At 36.2% G+C, this 13,272-nt stretch overlaps 1 protein-coding gene across 4 annotated transcripts; it reads right to left on the bottom strand.

Moving 5' to 3' along the window:
* Positions 1–728: 728 nt before the first annotated feature.
* LOC113733257 (uncharacterized) lies at positions 729–12,477 on the bottom strand. 4 transcript variants are annotated; one of them, XM_072081229.1, is made up of 15 exons: positions 11,469–11,496; positions 11,134–11,220; positions 9,898–9,980; positions 9,008–9,117; positions 8,628–8,678; positions 7,672–7,843; positions 6,797–7,114; positions 6,459–6,662; positions 5,187–5,672; positions 4,880–5,089; positions 4,074–4,262; positions 3,193–3,365; positions 2,408–2,560; positions 2,198–2,276; positions 729–1,570 (listed from the first exon to the last, which is right to left on the bottom strand). In XM_072081229.1, exons 4-15 carry the CDS (start codon positions 9,031–9,033, stop codon positions 1,118–1,120), a joined length of 2,514 nt encoding a protein of 837 aa, XP_071937330.1. In that variant the 5' UTR covers positions 9,034–9,117; positions 9,898–9,980; positions 11,134–11,220; positions 11,469–11,496; the 3' UTR covers positions 729–1,117. The 4 variants fall into 4 exon arrangements, with proteins under 4 accessions (XP_071937330.1, XP_027115331.1, XP_027115332.1 ...); XM_027259530.2 differs by lacking the exon at positions 9,898–9,980 and having other exon boundaries at positions 11,469–12,477; XM_027259531.2 differs by lacking the exon at positions 9,898–9,980 and having other exon boundaries at positions 3,193–3,356; positions 11,469–12,476.
* Between the last annotated feature and the right edge of the window lie 795 nt (positions 12,478–13,272).

Below are 13,272 nucleotides of genomic sequence, written 5' to 3'. Positions count from 1 at the left end.
AGTAAAATGGTGGCAAATAGTTGGTGTAATTAGTGGTATCGTAGTACGTGTTGTGGTTTAAAGTTGATTCAAGCTTGCCTGGCATTGTCAGCAGAGTAAAGATGGTAGCCATCTCCAGGGCCGCCAATTGAAAGTAGCACCTTAACACCTACTAACTCGTAAACTTTAATGAGACAAAAACGCGAGCCTTATAATTCCATACTGGGCTGGTTTTGCAAGTTTCAAGAAGACTACCTTCTTCATCACCATGTGAGCCCTTTGGTATGGCAAGAAGGAAGAAGCTCGTGAAGACGGACAGTATCAGCGATGTTTGATGAGCCATAGTGCATTGTGACTTCGAATTTGAAGTTTTAATTTATGATAGTGGTGAAAATGGCTCAACTTTCCTATTTGAATCCATGAAAAGGGTAGATCAAATGAGATACAAGTATCAAAACCAACTTCAGGAATTCAACCAGTCTTATATGTTGTCCGAGGAATTTCATTCCAGTTATCATCAAAACCAACTTTCTGATGTCGGAATGAATTGAATAGCAACTGAAGAAAAGTGCTCGGTTGTTTTACTGTAAAAGTGGGAATGCTGCGATTCCGTGATAGATAATGCAATCACATACAAACCAAACAAAAAGTGATAAATGAGAGATTTATTCCTCCATAAGACATCCGTTCTGCAAAGAAGCAACAGCATATTTATCTGTCATTGCAATTTTGTACTCAACTCGCCGCGCTTTCTATAACAAAGTACTCTCTCTATAGATCACTTCTGAAGTTACAATGATATCATCATTCACAGATGCTCAGCACATTGTTGCCAGTTAGATTACAAGGAAATGTGCCTGCTTCCCTGATCAATGTCTCAAAGAAAGAAGTCAGGAAGACAAGACACCAAAAAGGTGGGGGAAGTACGAAAACAAATGAATTTGTATACATTTTCAGGACCTGGGCGGCAAATATCAGAAGGATGCCATATACATACAAGACCTCAAATGAAATACATGAAACCTAGGCACCCTTTCTAAACAAAAATGAAACAATGGTAGGGTGAATTTTGAGGCAAAATAATTGTAATATACCAAACTAAACTACTCTTACAGACACTAAGTACACTAAGAGAATGCTACCTTAAGAGCTTGGTTTTCATTGTTGTTGAGTTTGACTTCTCCATTTCTTCTGGTGGAGGCTTTACATATTTTCCTATTGTCTTCTGACGAGTCCTTCTCCGAATTCGAGAAATTTTATCCTTACTTTGTTGCCTCCTCTTTTCTTTCTCTCGATTTCTTAGATTCCTCTCCTTTTCATATACACCTTGCCAGAAAACCTCACCTGTCAATGGCCACAGCCATCGTCTTTTTGGGTGGTCTGAATCTGCCTCCTCAGCTAGGTCCTCATCCATGCTCTTGAGAGTGTTATATTGGAACCACTTGACCCACATTTGACCTCTTCGGTTCTTAAGCCTGTGCAGCTCTTGCATCATGCCGGTCTCTGGATTCACATAAACCATTCGCCTTGCACTATGATAGGCCCAAACATTTACAAGTAACTCAAGCACCCGTGAATAGCAATGTTTGTCCTGCCAAGATGGAAAGAGTGAAGAAACGGTCAATCACCTCATCCCAAAGGAAAGACCAATGATTGAATGAAATCCAATGAAAAAGATGTAATTCTACATGTTGGCAGATTTACTTAAGACCTGGGCTAGGTTTTGCTTCCTTCCTTTCCTTTTTTAATACCCCCAGGGCATGATATCTAAATTGCCCTGGTCCATATGTACATCACCCAAAAGCCTTTATTTTCTCTTGATGCATAAGGAAAGATGATAGCATCTTATACGTGCTGGGATATTTATAGATATTTGGATATCTGGTCTCATTGCCCCTCACCCTTCTTGATGGTTAGAAACCATTTAAATGTCGAGTCTTTGTTCGACGAAATATGTGCCAAATTGTCCTGATGCACAATTTCGGCAAAATAAAACCTTTGGTGACAATATTGACTACACATGACCAACTCATTGTTTCGTCAAGGAAGATGCGCCAACTGGTCACCCAATTCAAACAGTTACAGAAGTCAATGTACACCAAAAAATTAATGTATATGCTTCAATTTCAAGCCCTACTGAAATTAGGTTGGAAATAATGTTGTGCACGAACCAGTTCCTATCACAAGCAGGTTGGAAATTAATGACTGCAAGACTTACTTTTGTTAAACTCAAATAACAATGTCCATTTCGATGGTGCTCCTCATAAAATTGTTCATCAAGCGCATCTACAAACATCCTGCATTTACAAAAGCAATTACATTGGTATATCAATTCCCATACTCAGGAAAGGGAATAGCAGGAAAATGGAAAATAAGAAAGATATTGAATATTGGGTGCATATTAATCATAGAAAATAATTGTTCAAACCTTGAGAACATAACAAACTCCAAAAAGGACCTAGTTGGCAAAATCCAACTATGCATGACAGACCATGTATCTCCATCTGTAGGCATTGGAGGTAGAGAACTCAAGTTATGCTTTACGCCGTACATCTTCTTTAGAGCCTCAGAGAATGCAAACCTTCAAATTGGTACAGAAGTAAGAGAAAATTCAAGTCCATGGAGAGAATCTAGAACAAAAGTACATAAGAAAATTGGCTATGAGTCCTATTGGAGTATTAGGGAACATCAAGTCCCATAAAACATTTTTCTTTTCCTTTCATTATGACAATTACATACTATATCTTTCAAATAGCCAGAAAAGTCCTAAAACTAGTAATAGGAACTGATTGGCTATTGACCCTTCCACGCTTAAATTATCTTTCTTCATATCTTTATGATGATATAAGGGTCTATTTGTTGGAGAATACAGGTCCAGTAATTGGAAACCAGCCTTGTGCATTCAAGAGAACAATTTGTGCTATAAAATCAGCAATTGACGTTCAAAGGATGTGGAAGAGAAAAATTATCAACCTTATATATGTAGATTTAACCCTATGCTAAATCATCAACCTTAATTTTTAAAGACAAAATAGAAGGAAAGGCTGCATAGACTTAAGATGCTTACCACTTGACGTGTTTCAATATCTATGTGCGTAGTATGTATTATGTGTAGTCAGTTTGCACGTCTATATGCACGTGTTTATGTAACGTGAATATATATATATATATATATATATTCATGGAAGAGAAGCTACTAAGAAGCAGCCTTACCGGCAATTCCCAGCATTTATAGCATCACAAAATGTCCAAAAATCATGTTTCAGAGGGTTTCTCGGATCCATGTCCATGCAAGCCCAAAAGTACAGTGCATCACCATGTCTTCGAGTTTGGATGGCATCTAACAGTGAAATTTCTGCAGTCCTTGACAGAGATTCCTGTGAAGCCTGTTCTAAGTACTCAAGCACAAGATGGAAAGACCATATATTGTACTCATTATAGTATAGGAAAACAATGACAGGAAATCAGGTTGACTGCAGAATTCAGATTTTCTTTTCTTTTCTATTTTTGTTTTTGGAATTTCATTAATACATTACCGAACACACTAACAAAGATATACAAATTCAATTTTGAACTTAGTAACAGAAATAAGATGCAACCAAAGAACAGAAATCAATTTCGGTGAAATTTAAGGGTTTTTGCATGTCCGACACTAGATGAGTAGATTGTAATTATTGAGATGCAAGCTCCAACAAGTTACTGAAGCACTGTAAGGCGATCGAATCAACTTCATTTCATGTATCTAAAGAAAAGAAGATAAGAGTAGTTTCGGAAAGCTATAGCTGCCTACCAGATATTGAATAATCAAATTTCATCCACCATGTTAAGATATAATCAAATCCTGATTGCAGCTATAGTGGAACAGACTTCTTCAACATTTTAACAACCAAATTAATTTCATTCACCATGTTAAGATATAGTTGCACGTCAAGAAACAGAGAGGACTGTAGAGATCACTTTTGAAGAATTAGTATCCAAAACTGTTCCATCAGCAAGCAAATGAACCCCTTTCCTAAAAGATTGACGAAATAAGACACCATGAGACATTCAAATGGACTATCATCAAGAAGACAGAATCAGAATCAAGAAAGTACCTTCCTTGCAGTTACTCTCCAAGACTGGAAGCCTATCCAAGCATTTTTATGTAGGCGATCAATCCGGTTTGCAATTGCAAAATAGGCTCCATATTCACCAAGCACATCTCGATAATACGGGTTATGTAGAAGAGGAAGCCGAGAAGGTGCATCAACATCATCAGCCCCGCTTCGCCGACCTCTAGTAGACTACAATCATCAATTCCATGTGTCAAATCAGATATGAAAAATTAGTGTCCATTATATAACAAATTAGGCAGCATACTACTCACAATACCTCCCAAGTTCTAAAACATTTAACCTAAAGCTGATTAACAAATTGACAGTCACACCTTATGCTGGCATGTAATTCTAGAATCAGGCAACTAAAATAAAGCCTAAGACTTCTCAAATGCAGCTGGATCAACTAACTTCTAGCCAACAAGGGAAACAAATTTTTGTGAACTAGGCTGTAATATCACCCTCCATTCTACCCACACCAGGATTCTCCTAGCAATAATTAGCTTTCACTTATTAGAACAACAACATTAAAACAAAAGAAAAAAAAAACAACAACAGCAGACAATGTACATGGCTGTATACAGATTAAAAATCTAAATCCCACGAGCATATGAACTCATTGGCATATGCAGTTAACATTCTGCACTTTGGACAGAAACCACAAGTCAGGAAGTTACTATAATTAAGAATAAAAAGAAAAATGTTCTTGGGATTTACTAACATTGAGTAAGTTTTCAGCTCAAATAAAATAGACGGTAAAAAATGGAAAAAATATGTCATTTTAATGTGTAATCACAAAAAATTACCATTCCAACGCCCCGATAGAGTGAAGTGCGATGCAGAAAAGGCCAAGTTCCTTCCCCAAAATATGGTTCATAGATAGTTAATGGCTGTCCTGTCCTTTCAAGCTCTCCTTCATCCCTTTCATGCAATTCATTCTTAATGCGATCAGCCTTTCTAGCATTACGATATACATCCTCCCAAGTCCCCCGAGGTTGATCAGTTCTATCCTTTAACTGTATCAAATTCCAAAGGGTGTAAGGATCCTTCGAGAAGTAGCTGGCTAGATTTCAGAAAATGCAAAAGCAAGACTATGTTAAACATGTTGCTTACCTCAGCGTCTTCTCTCCTCTTCCTCATGTAAGCAACCTGAATAGATTTTTCTTCTTCCCAGATACTGTAAACAAAATTTTCACCTGTCAGAGCTGCAGGTAGAGAACCATCTCTTTGAGTATGATTCCACTGCCTTTCAAACTTGTCTAAGAATCTATTAATCCTCTTTGTTTTATTGTGCTCACTTAAATTTCTGATATGTTCAAAAGGATGCCATAGCCATGAAGCTTTCAGATTGGAAGGTATCTCAAGAACAGACTGTACACTTGCAACCTCAGATGGAAATTTGAGAACATTTTCCAATAGTGAAACATAGCCGTCAATGCTTTCTGAAACCATAAGGTTCTTTGCAGTTTGTCTTCCAATCGCAGCAGCATTTAAAGCTAGAAGAGATAATTTCCCATTTGAGACCACTTGCATTACTATTTGTGACAGCACTCTGATATTCTCTTTTGGAAACAAAAAGCCATTCACTCTGTCATCAACCTAACAAGTTTTCAAAAGCCAGCAAGCAGTAAACACAGAGGAAAACAGAATTAACAAGAAATAAAGGTAGCTTTAGAAGTCATCAAAGGAAATTTATAACCTCATATAAGACATCTCCACTTACCTAATCTACCATTGAGACTTCTAATGAACAAATTTTTGGTAAAGGCTCAAATTTCAAGGATACCAGACAGATTAACAAGTTCTAGTTTTCCTTCCACTTTTATGAACTACAATATTTTTCTTTGAAAATTTTCCAGTTCCACAAGCTTATGTAGCATTAAAGCATTTAGATCTCCATATGAGCTTATTCTTAAGCTTGAATTATGTAAATTAAGTAGGAAAAATTAATGTTGATTTAAACTAAATGTAAATTAAGTAGGAAAAATTACGCTTGATTTAAACTAAGTAATGTTCTACCCAAAAACTAAATTTCTGCATAAATCATCTACGTCATTAGTTCATATCTTCCAATTACATACCCTACTGTCAAAGAAAAGGATAAAGGCCGCAAATTTTATCACTGAAAAAAGTTTCAAAACCATGACTTTCAATAATTTGAAATCAGCAGAGACATCAAGCACGCAAACATGAGAACTCACATCCTTTCCTAAGCCCATTAGTCTGGGATATTCAACCAGTATGGTGAACAAATGAGATTAGTATTAGGTAAGCTGAACCAATCAAAGAATAAAGGAAGCTTTACAACATAAATCATGATATAAGTTGAGAATGTAAATGCAGGACATGGAAGCTTTGAATAGATTGTAGAGTTTGAATGCCTACATATTTCCTGATGATAAATATATCTGGTGCTATTACTGGTTTCTCAAAGCACATGGCTCTTAGCAATATGTTTGGAAAAGATGGCTCATCACGGAAGGATGCATATATGACAAGATCAGCTGTACTAAGAATTTTGTCTGCATTTTCATCAAATGCCACGTGCTTCACCATTCCATCTGGGTAAGTCAAATTTGCAGCAATGGTCTGTAAAACAAACAGTATCAAAAATGTATTTGTAGAGAAACTACAAGCATCACGAACTTTTAATAATAATCTTGATAAATTTGTCTTACTTTACAAAATTACTAAGAACAAATATGGGATACCAGGCCCATTACCTCCACAACCGCACTGTAGTTGCTATTCGAATCCCCAACTACGAAAATGATCTTAAAATGAGTATCTATACTGCTATTACTGCGAAATTCCTTAACGACTGGTAGTAATGCCTTTAATACCAGGGCATGTTCCAGCCATAGACCTTTATACAAAAGTTGACATCCCACAATCAAAATATTGAAGTCACTGGACCTCTTTTCGATCTTTACATGCATGTTACTTTTGTCAACAGTAAGCATATTAGCTGCATCCCATGCTTCTTCAGGAGTACCCGGAATGACGAAGTAGTTTCCAGCATCACATGCCGAATAAATCATCTACAAGATGAATCCATAAGAAAACTAGCCTTTAGGAAAGTCTATTAATCTTTAGCCATACATATGGTTTAAACATGGCATTTAAAATGTCAATCAGAGTTTAAACAAGTCAAAATCTCTATAGACAAGATAATTTCAACTCTCAGTATTCTTTAGGAGCAGAAGCATAGAAAGAAAAAGTGAAGAAGGTAGACTCAAGGTTATCAGATAAAAAATGTTAGGATTAAGAATTGAAAGCAACATCATTGTTTTACTTCATGATTTTCCAATTATTCCTCAAGGAAAAGAAATCAAAGGGATAGCACAACAATACACATTTGTACAGCAAAATCATATGCACAATCCACAAATTACTCCAAAAAGAGCTACTAAAATCTGTGTGGGTTGGAATTAAATTTGTGGAGGCTATACCCAACTTTAATTGCAATATAGATTCGAATACTTAGGAAGAACTAGAAACCATTTCCCAAGTCTCTTTAGCAAGTTCATATAAGATAAGACAGATAACTTTGATTTGACCAGGGGGTTTGGTGAGTCAAGAAGCAAAGAAAAAATACCGGCAGAGCATAGTTATGGAAGACAACCACTGTCGCACGGCTGAAGACTTTTCTCCAACTTTCAACAATCTCATTCTGCCCAGTAAGAGCATAGTTTCTCAAACGATCAGCAAGTGTTTGTTCATGGATGGTCCATATAAGGGGAACATATTTAAAAGGTTCCTGCATTAGGCTGACACAAGTAAAATCATTCATTTCTCTTTGAGAATAATCATAAGATGTAATAATGGGCCAGCACTCGAGGGGAACAAGATGTATTCAAGAAATATAAATCATGTCTATTTGTATCTTTGTTTCATGAATTAAATGCATTTAAAGATGCATCTCCCATGAAAATTCAAAAAAAAAAAAAAACATCAGGAGAGGCAAGAAAATGAAAATTAACCAGAATGTTGTAATTTAAACTTATACATGAGATTCAAGATTCTAAGGTGCACTTTATGTACCCTTAGGTCAACTAAAACATTAAATATTTGATTCAACTATTAATGGAATGCCAAAAATAGCTTCTAGTCTAGGATCTACACTAAAAGTAATTACACGACAGTAGAACCGGATGCTTTCTTTCTTGACTGGAGAAAACATAAAAGTAAAGGATAACAAACATATAACATATATTTCTACAAGCAGGAGCTCAAACAAGGTTCAAGATTATGTCTTATTGAAGTTGCAAAACATGTCTATAGCAATTTTCAACTGATCCCAATCGATTTATGAACCACGGCAAAATCGTAATAATCATCAAAAAGTTCCAAAAGTGTATCAAAGCTACTGATCAACAGATGTTATTATTGATAAATCTTTATAGGACTTTGAAGAGTAAATTTTTGAGCATCATGAAATTGATTCTTCATCTGTGACAGCCAGCAAAGTACGCAACCGCAGAGCAAAAGAACAAAAGAGAACAGAAGATATAGAAATTGAGAATTTGTGCTTTACAAGATTATGATGCTTACCAAGAGAAAATCCCCAAAGATTCAAGAGAGTTCAAAAGTATCCCATCGTAGCTGCAGCCAAACACAGAGCCAAAATCAAAGAAATTTCGATATTTCATCATTTACTAGTACATCCAAGTGTTTGACAAAGTTGGAGAATTGTTTTATCTTTATTAGGAAGGAATCTGCAAGCCAGCTGAACAAAAGCCATGAAAAAAATTGACCTCAACTAATCAAAACCACATCCCATGTAGTAAATAAGGTAAAAATCAGAAAATAAAAGGTATTTTTTGCACTAACCACAGGGAAAATCATCACCTAACAAATAACTTACACCAGCTCAAGTCTTATAATCACTTAAATTTCACATAATCTCAAAGAAATTGAAATAACAAGCATACTTCAACCAATCAACAGCTATCTTCATGGTCTCATTGACTTCAATGACATGGAGTGGAAAGCCATAATCTCTCCAAATAGCATGTACAGGACCATCATCAAGGGAGAACACCTGCAAATGTTTAAGACAAACACCGGTAAGGCCATCAGACATGTGATTAAAAGGTAAAGCTTCAAATAAGACACTCCTTATTTTTCAGAAGAAAGTTTAAAATTGACATCTAACAAGAAGAAAACTAATGCCTGCCCGAAATTTTTTCTTTTTTTTTGTGTGTGTGGAGGGGGGGGGGGGGGGAGGGGGAGTGGGTCCATTTGAGATTGCTTCAAATGCACGCATTTGGGCTTAGAAAATCAAGATGGAATTGAAATACTGAAGCCTACAAGTGGGTATAGGGGAGTGTCCTTTTAGGATAGCTTCAAATGCACATTCGGGCTTGGAAAATCAAGACAAAATTGAAATGTTGAAGCCTGCATCTAAACTTCCACTCACATCCTACCGTACATGCAGTTGTGTTGCTCAACTGATATTCGGATTCTGTAGTAGGTTAGTTGAGAAAGATTCTCAAATAACATACCGAAGCTTAATAGCAAAGGACGATGGAAAAATTTAAGGAAAGAGAACATAAGGAATGGAAGTACTTTATGCTCTCATTTTGTTGAACTATGTTGGCAATGGGGTTAAGGTGATAGAGAATCAGTCTCTGTACAGGCTAATAGACAGGTTGTTGGAAAAAAGTGCCCAAATATAATGAATAAAGCTTCAGGAAAAAGCAGTCTACTAAAGGAAATTAGTCATATAAGCATGGAAAGAGAGCCAAATATAATGAATTAAGCCCCAGGAAAGCAGTCAACTACAGGAGATTAGTTATGCATTCTGAGAAAAGGTTCAAACTCAAAGGTCTTGAAAAGGATTGCTCATCATAAAGACCACACTAGCACTCATTCCCATTTAGGTTCTCCTGTAGCATTGGGGTTCTGCATGATTGTAGAGGTGCACAATGTCAGCATTTTTGTTGTCTAAAGTTGACTGGTAATAACAAGTGGATAACTACTCAAAATGGAATCCAGGTTTCAGTTAGAGAGAATATTTAAGCAACAGTAAAGGGAATGAGCACAGCTTTTCATGTTTTTTTACGAACTTACAGGCTTGAGAGCTGAAATAAAAGCACTCAAGTATTGGATCCATCCATCATTCCGAGGGCTTTCAAAAACTTATTATTCAGCCTAACTCTTGAAGTCTGGTCTCCATTTACAAGTTAGTAACAGCCACCCTTGGGAGAGGATAATGACTATCACAAATTTACACAGTGATTTTAGAGAAGAAAATTTAACGTGTTGATGCTTGGTCCATAGATGGCTGGAGGGATGGCAAAACTCAGGCATAACCTAGTATTATAGAACTGCCAAGAAATGTAAGAAGTCTTTGTCTTTCAAATTTACACTGGTAAAGTTTTCAGTCTTTCTAGTCAATTAAATTTCTATTGTTAAAACTGGTAGAGTCCATGTCCAATCTTCCGCCACACCAAGATAGCTTGCAAGAGAGATTAGCAAACCATTCTTTTTTTTTTTTTGGGGTTCAAGAGGACATTGAAAACCTTACAAGGGAGAATGGGCGATTAGCAATTAGCAAATGTCGAACTAGGGACCATGGTCACTGGCTAATGTCCCTACCAGCTAAGCTGGGTCCTGGGGACAATTAGCAAATCATTCTGTTAGACCGTGCCAAATAAAAACAACTTACAATTGTTAAGATTAAATTTGTCTCATACTGTCGGTGGGTAACAAATTATTATTTCATAAGGCTGCCCCTAGCTTAGAAAGTGACTGACAAACTGAAGTTAAACAAAGTAAACCATGATGCAGGAGTTTCTGCTGCTACCGTACCAAGAGTAAGGTAGTAAATGGTGCTCAATTTCCCAGGGAAAATCCATGCTTTGAAGTAGAAGATGAGCAGATTGTTTAGATGAACCAAAATGATAATATAAAATGACATTCAGAAATTCAAGCAACAGGAAAGCTAAACCCTGAACTTGTTACATGAATTAACCAAACTGGTTATCTGTGCATCATGGACGAAATGAAATTCAGAACATGCTATACATTTCATTTGCGAAGTCAGCATATTTACCTCAATTTCATATCCTACTCTCCGCAATACAGCTGCAATAGTAACCATTTGTATTTGATAGGGATCAACCAAAAGATTGGCAAAGACCTATGTGGACAAGTCAAAATAAGAAAAGAGTATTATGCAACTAAGAGAAGGCCCCAAGACAGAAGGAGCAACAACTAACGAGCTATTTATCCCCCCAAAAAAAAACACTTGAAACAGGAAAATCCTTAAAGTGTGTAACGATCTGCAGCTGATAACAACTAACTAAATAATTGAATCTATTGTAAAGAACGTTGAGATTATAACTTAAATTCTTCAGAAGTTAAAACAATACAAGAAAGAGCTCTCACCACAGCAAGCTTGGGTTTTCTATAACCAAATGTCAGATGATTCCTTGAAACAACAGTTCGATTAGCCAGTATAGCATCATTCCGAAACTTGGCCAATAGCTTTGATGGCTCAAACTTGATATCTTCACCAAAATCCAATCCACCAAACCCTTTCAACAATGCCAAATCTACATCACCAACTCCGTCATTCACTCTCAAGAAAGTCTCAGATTTCTCCATAATTGAGCCGGGCAAGAACATTTGGAAAAGTACAAGAAAGAAAAGAAACACAGCTACCGTACAAATCCATATTAGATAATCAAACTTCTTGAAGAAAAACAATCTTGCAAATCTTGATCTAGCAGCCTGCTGCCTCTGATTAAAGCTCCTCCCTGTAGTAGATGAAGACCGAAGTAAATGCTGATCTCTCTTCAATTGAAGCCCACTTTCAAGAGAACCCATTTACAATCCCATCAATTCAATGCCAAAAAGGTACTTCAACCACTAGTTTCGACCCTTCAATCCCGTACAAGCATTAAGAAAGAGAAAAAGGATGGGTTTCTTGAGATGCCTGGAGCAATGCGATTCTTTAATATACTTACTTATGATCAAGGGAACCCTTTTCGAATCCCAAAAATCCAAGCCCGAAAAGTACTTAAAACAATAGTTTTCCGCACTTCAAATATCCATTAAACTAAGCACTGATCGATAGAAAAAGAAAAAATAACAAAAAAGAAAGCTATCTTGAGGAGTCTGGCCGGAGTAGAGGGATTTACTGGTATCTAATACTTGAATGTAAGTACCAGACGAGAGAAAGAGAGCAAAGGTGATGATGATGGAACAAGTGGATTGATAAGATTAACAGAGTTTGTCTGGTTCTTACACCATTAAAGAAATCAATTAGCAGCAGGATAAGATGGCTTGTGAGACGTTTCTCCTTTTATTTATAAGCTGCTCAAGACAGCTCAATATTCCGTACGCAGCTAAAAAGGTAAGAGAGGAGGAATTGGAAAGAGCTTAAAAAAGGGGAAAAAAAAAAAGAAAATTTGAATAATTAGAGGGGATGGACTATGGAGAGATGCCAGCGGCAGAGCATGCCGCGAGGTGTCCTCTTTCGTCAATAAGGTAGCAATGGTCGTCATCCAGTATGATGAGTCAACGACATCTACAGTGTATTATTTACTGCTACTACTTACAAAATACTGCAAATAGTTTCGAAAAAAAAAAATACAAACTACTATGTGTTGTGTGTGAAAAGGAGTCAGACTTGAAAAGACGCGAGATTTTTGGTGGGGGATCGTGAGATATTGGGACTTATGAGACTACGAGAGTAGGAAAATCGTTCAAAGATTTTTCACATTTTATAAAGTAAATTTTTTCATCTCCCACTTTGAAAAGTATAATTTTATGTCTCTTACAGATTTACATTGATCAAATTTAGTTTCTTTCTAATTTTTTGACTAGTTTTTCATTGGAATCCATCACGTGCGTTGAACGTGATCAAATTAATTTTTTTCATCCCTAACATCTTACAAAATGAATCTTTTCATCCCTCATTGATCATGTGTATGAATGTCTTATTCGTACACATGATCAATATGGGATAAAAAATTTTATTTTGTGAAATGTGAGAGATTATGGATCGAATTATGTGAAATATAATTTGACAAATTTGCTCCTAAAAAATGATCACATGTAAGGCATGTCGTAGATTTCGATAAAAAAAATTAGTCGAAAATCTAGATAGGAATCAAATTTAACTAATATAAATTTGTAAGAAACATAAAATTACACATTTAAAATATAAGAGATGAAAAAAAATTAT

This window comes from Coffea arabica, chromosome 2e (assembly GCF_036785885.1).
Source record: "Coffea arabica cultivar ET-39 chromosome 2e, Coffea Arabica ET-39 HiFi, whole genome shotgun sequence".
Taxonomy (NCBI): Eukaryota; Viridiplantae; Streptophyta; class Magnoliopsida; order Gentianales; family Rubiaceae; genus Coffea; species Coffea arabica.
The sequence above is the reverse complement of the archived record's forward strand: the minus strand, read 5'-3'. Positions and strand labels throughout refer to the sequence as shown.

Coding starts and splice junctions, on each gene's coding strand:
- LOC113733257 (XM_027259530.2), bottom strand. CDS start 11,909: ATGGGTTCTCTTGAAAGTGGGCTTCAATTGAAGAGAGATCAGCATTTA. Junction 5,673..6,458: donor TATTTATCATCAGGAAATAT/GTAGGCATTCAA, acceptor AAAACTTGTTAG/GTTGATGACAGAGTGAATGG. Junction 1,571..2,197: donor GTTATTTGAGTTTAACAAAA/GTAAGTCTTGCA, acceptor CCATCTTGGCAG/GACAAACATTGCTATTCACG.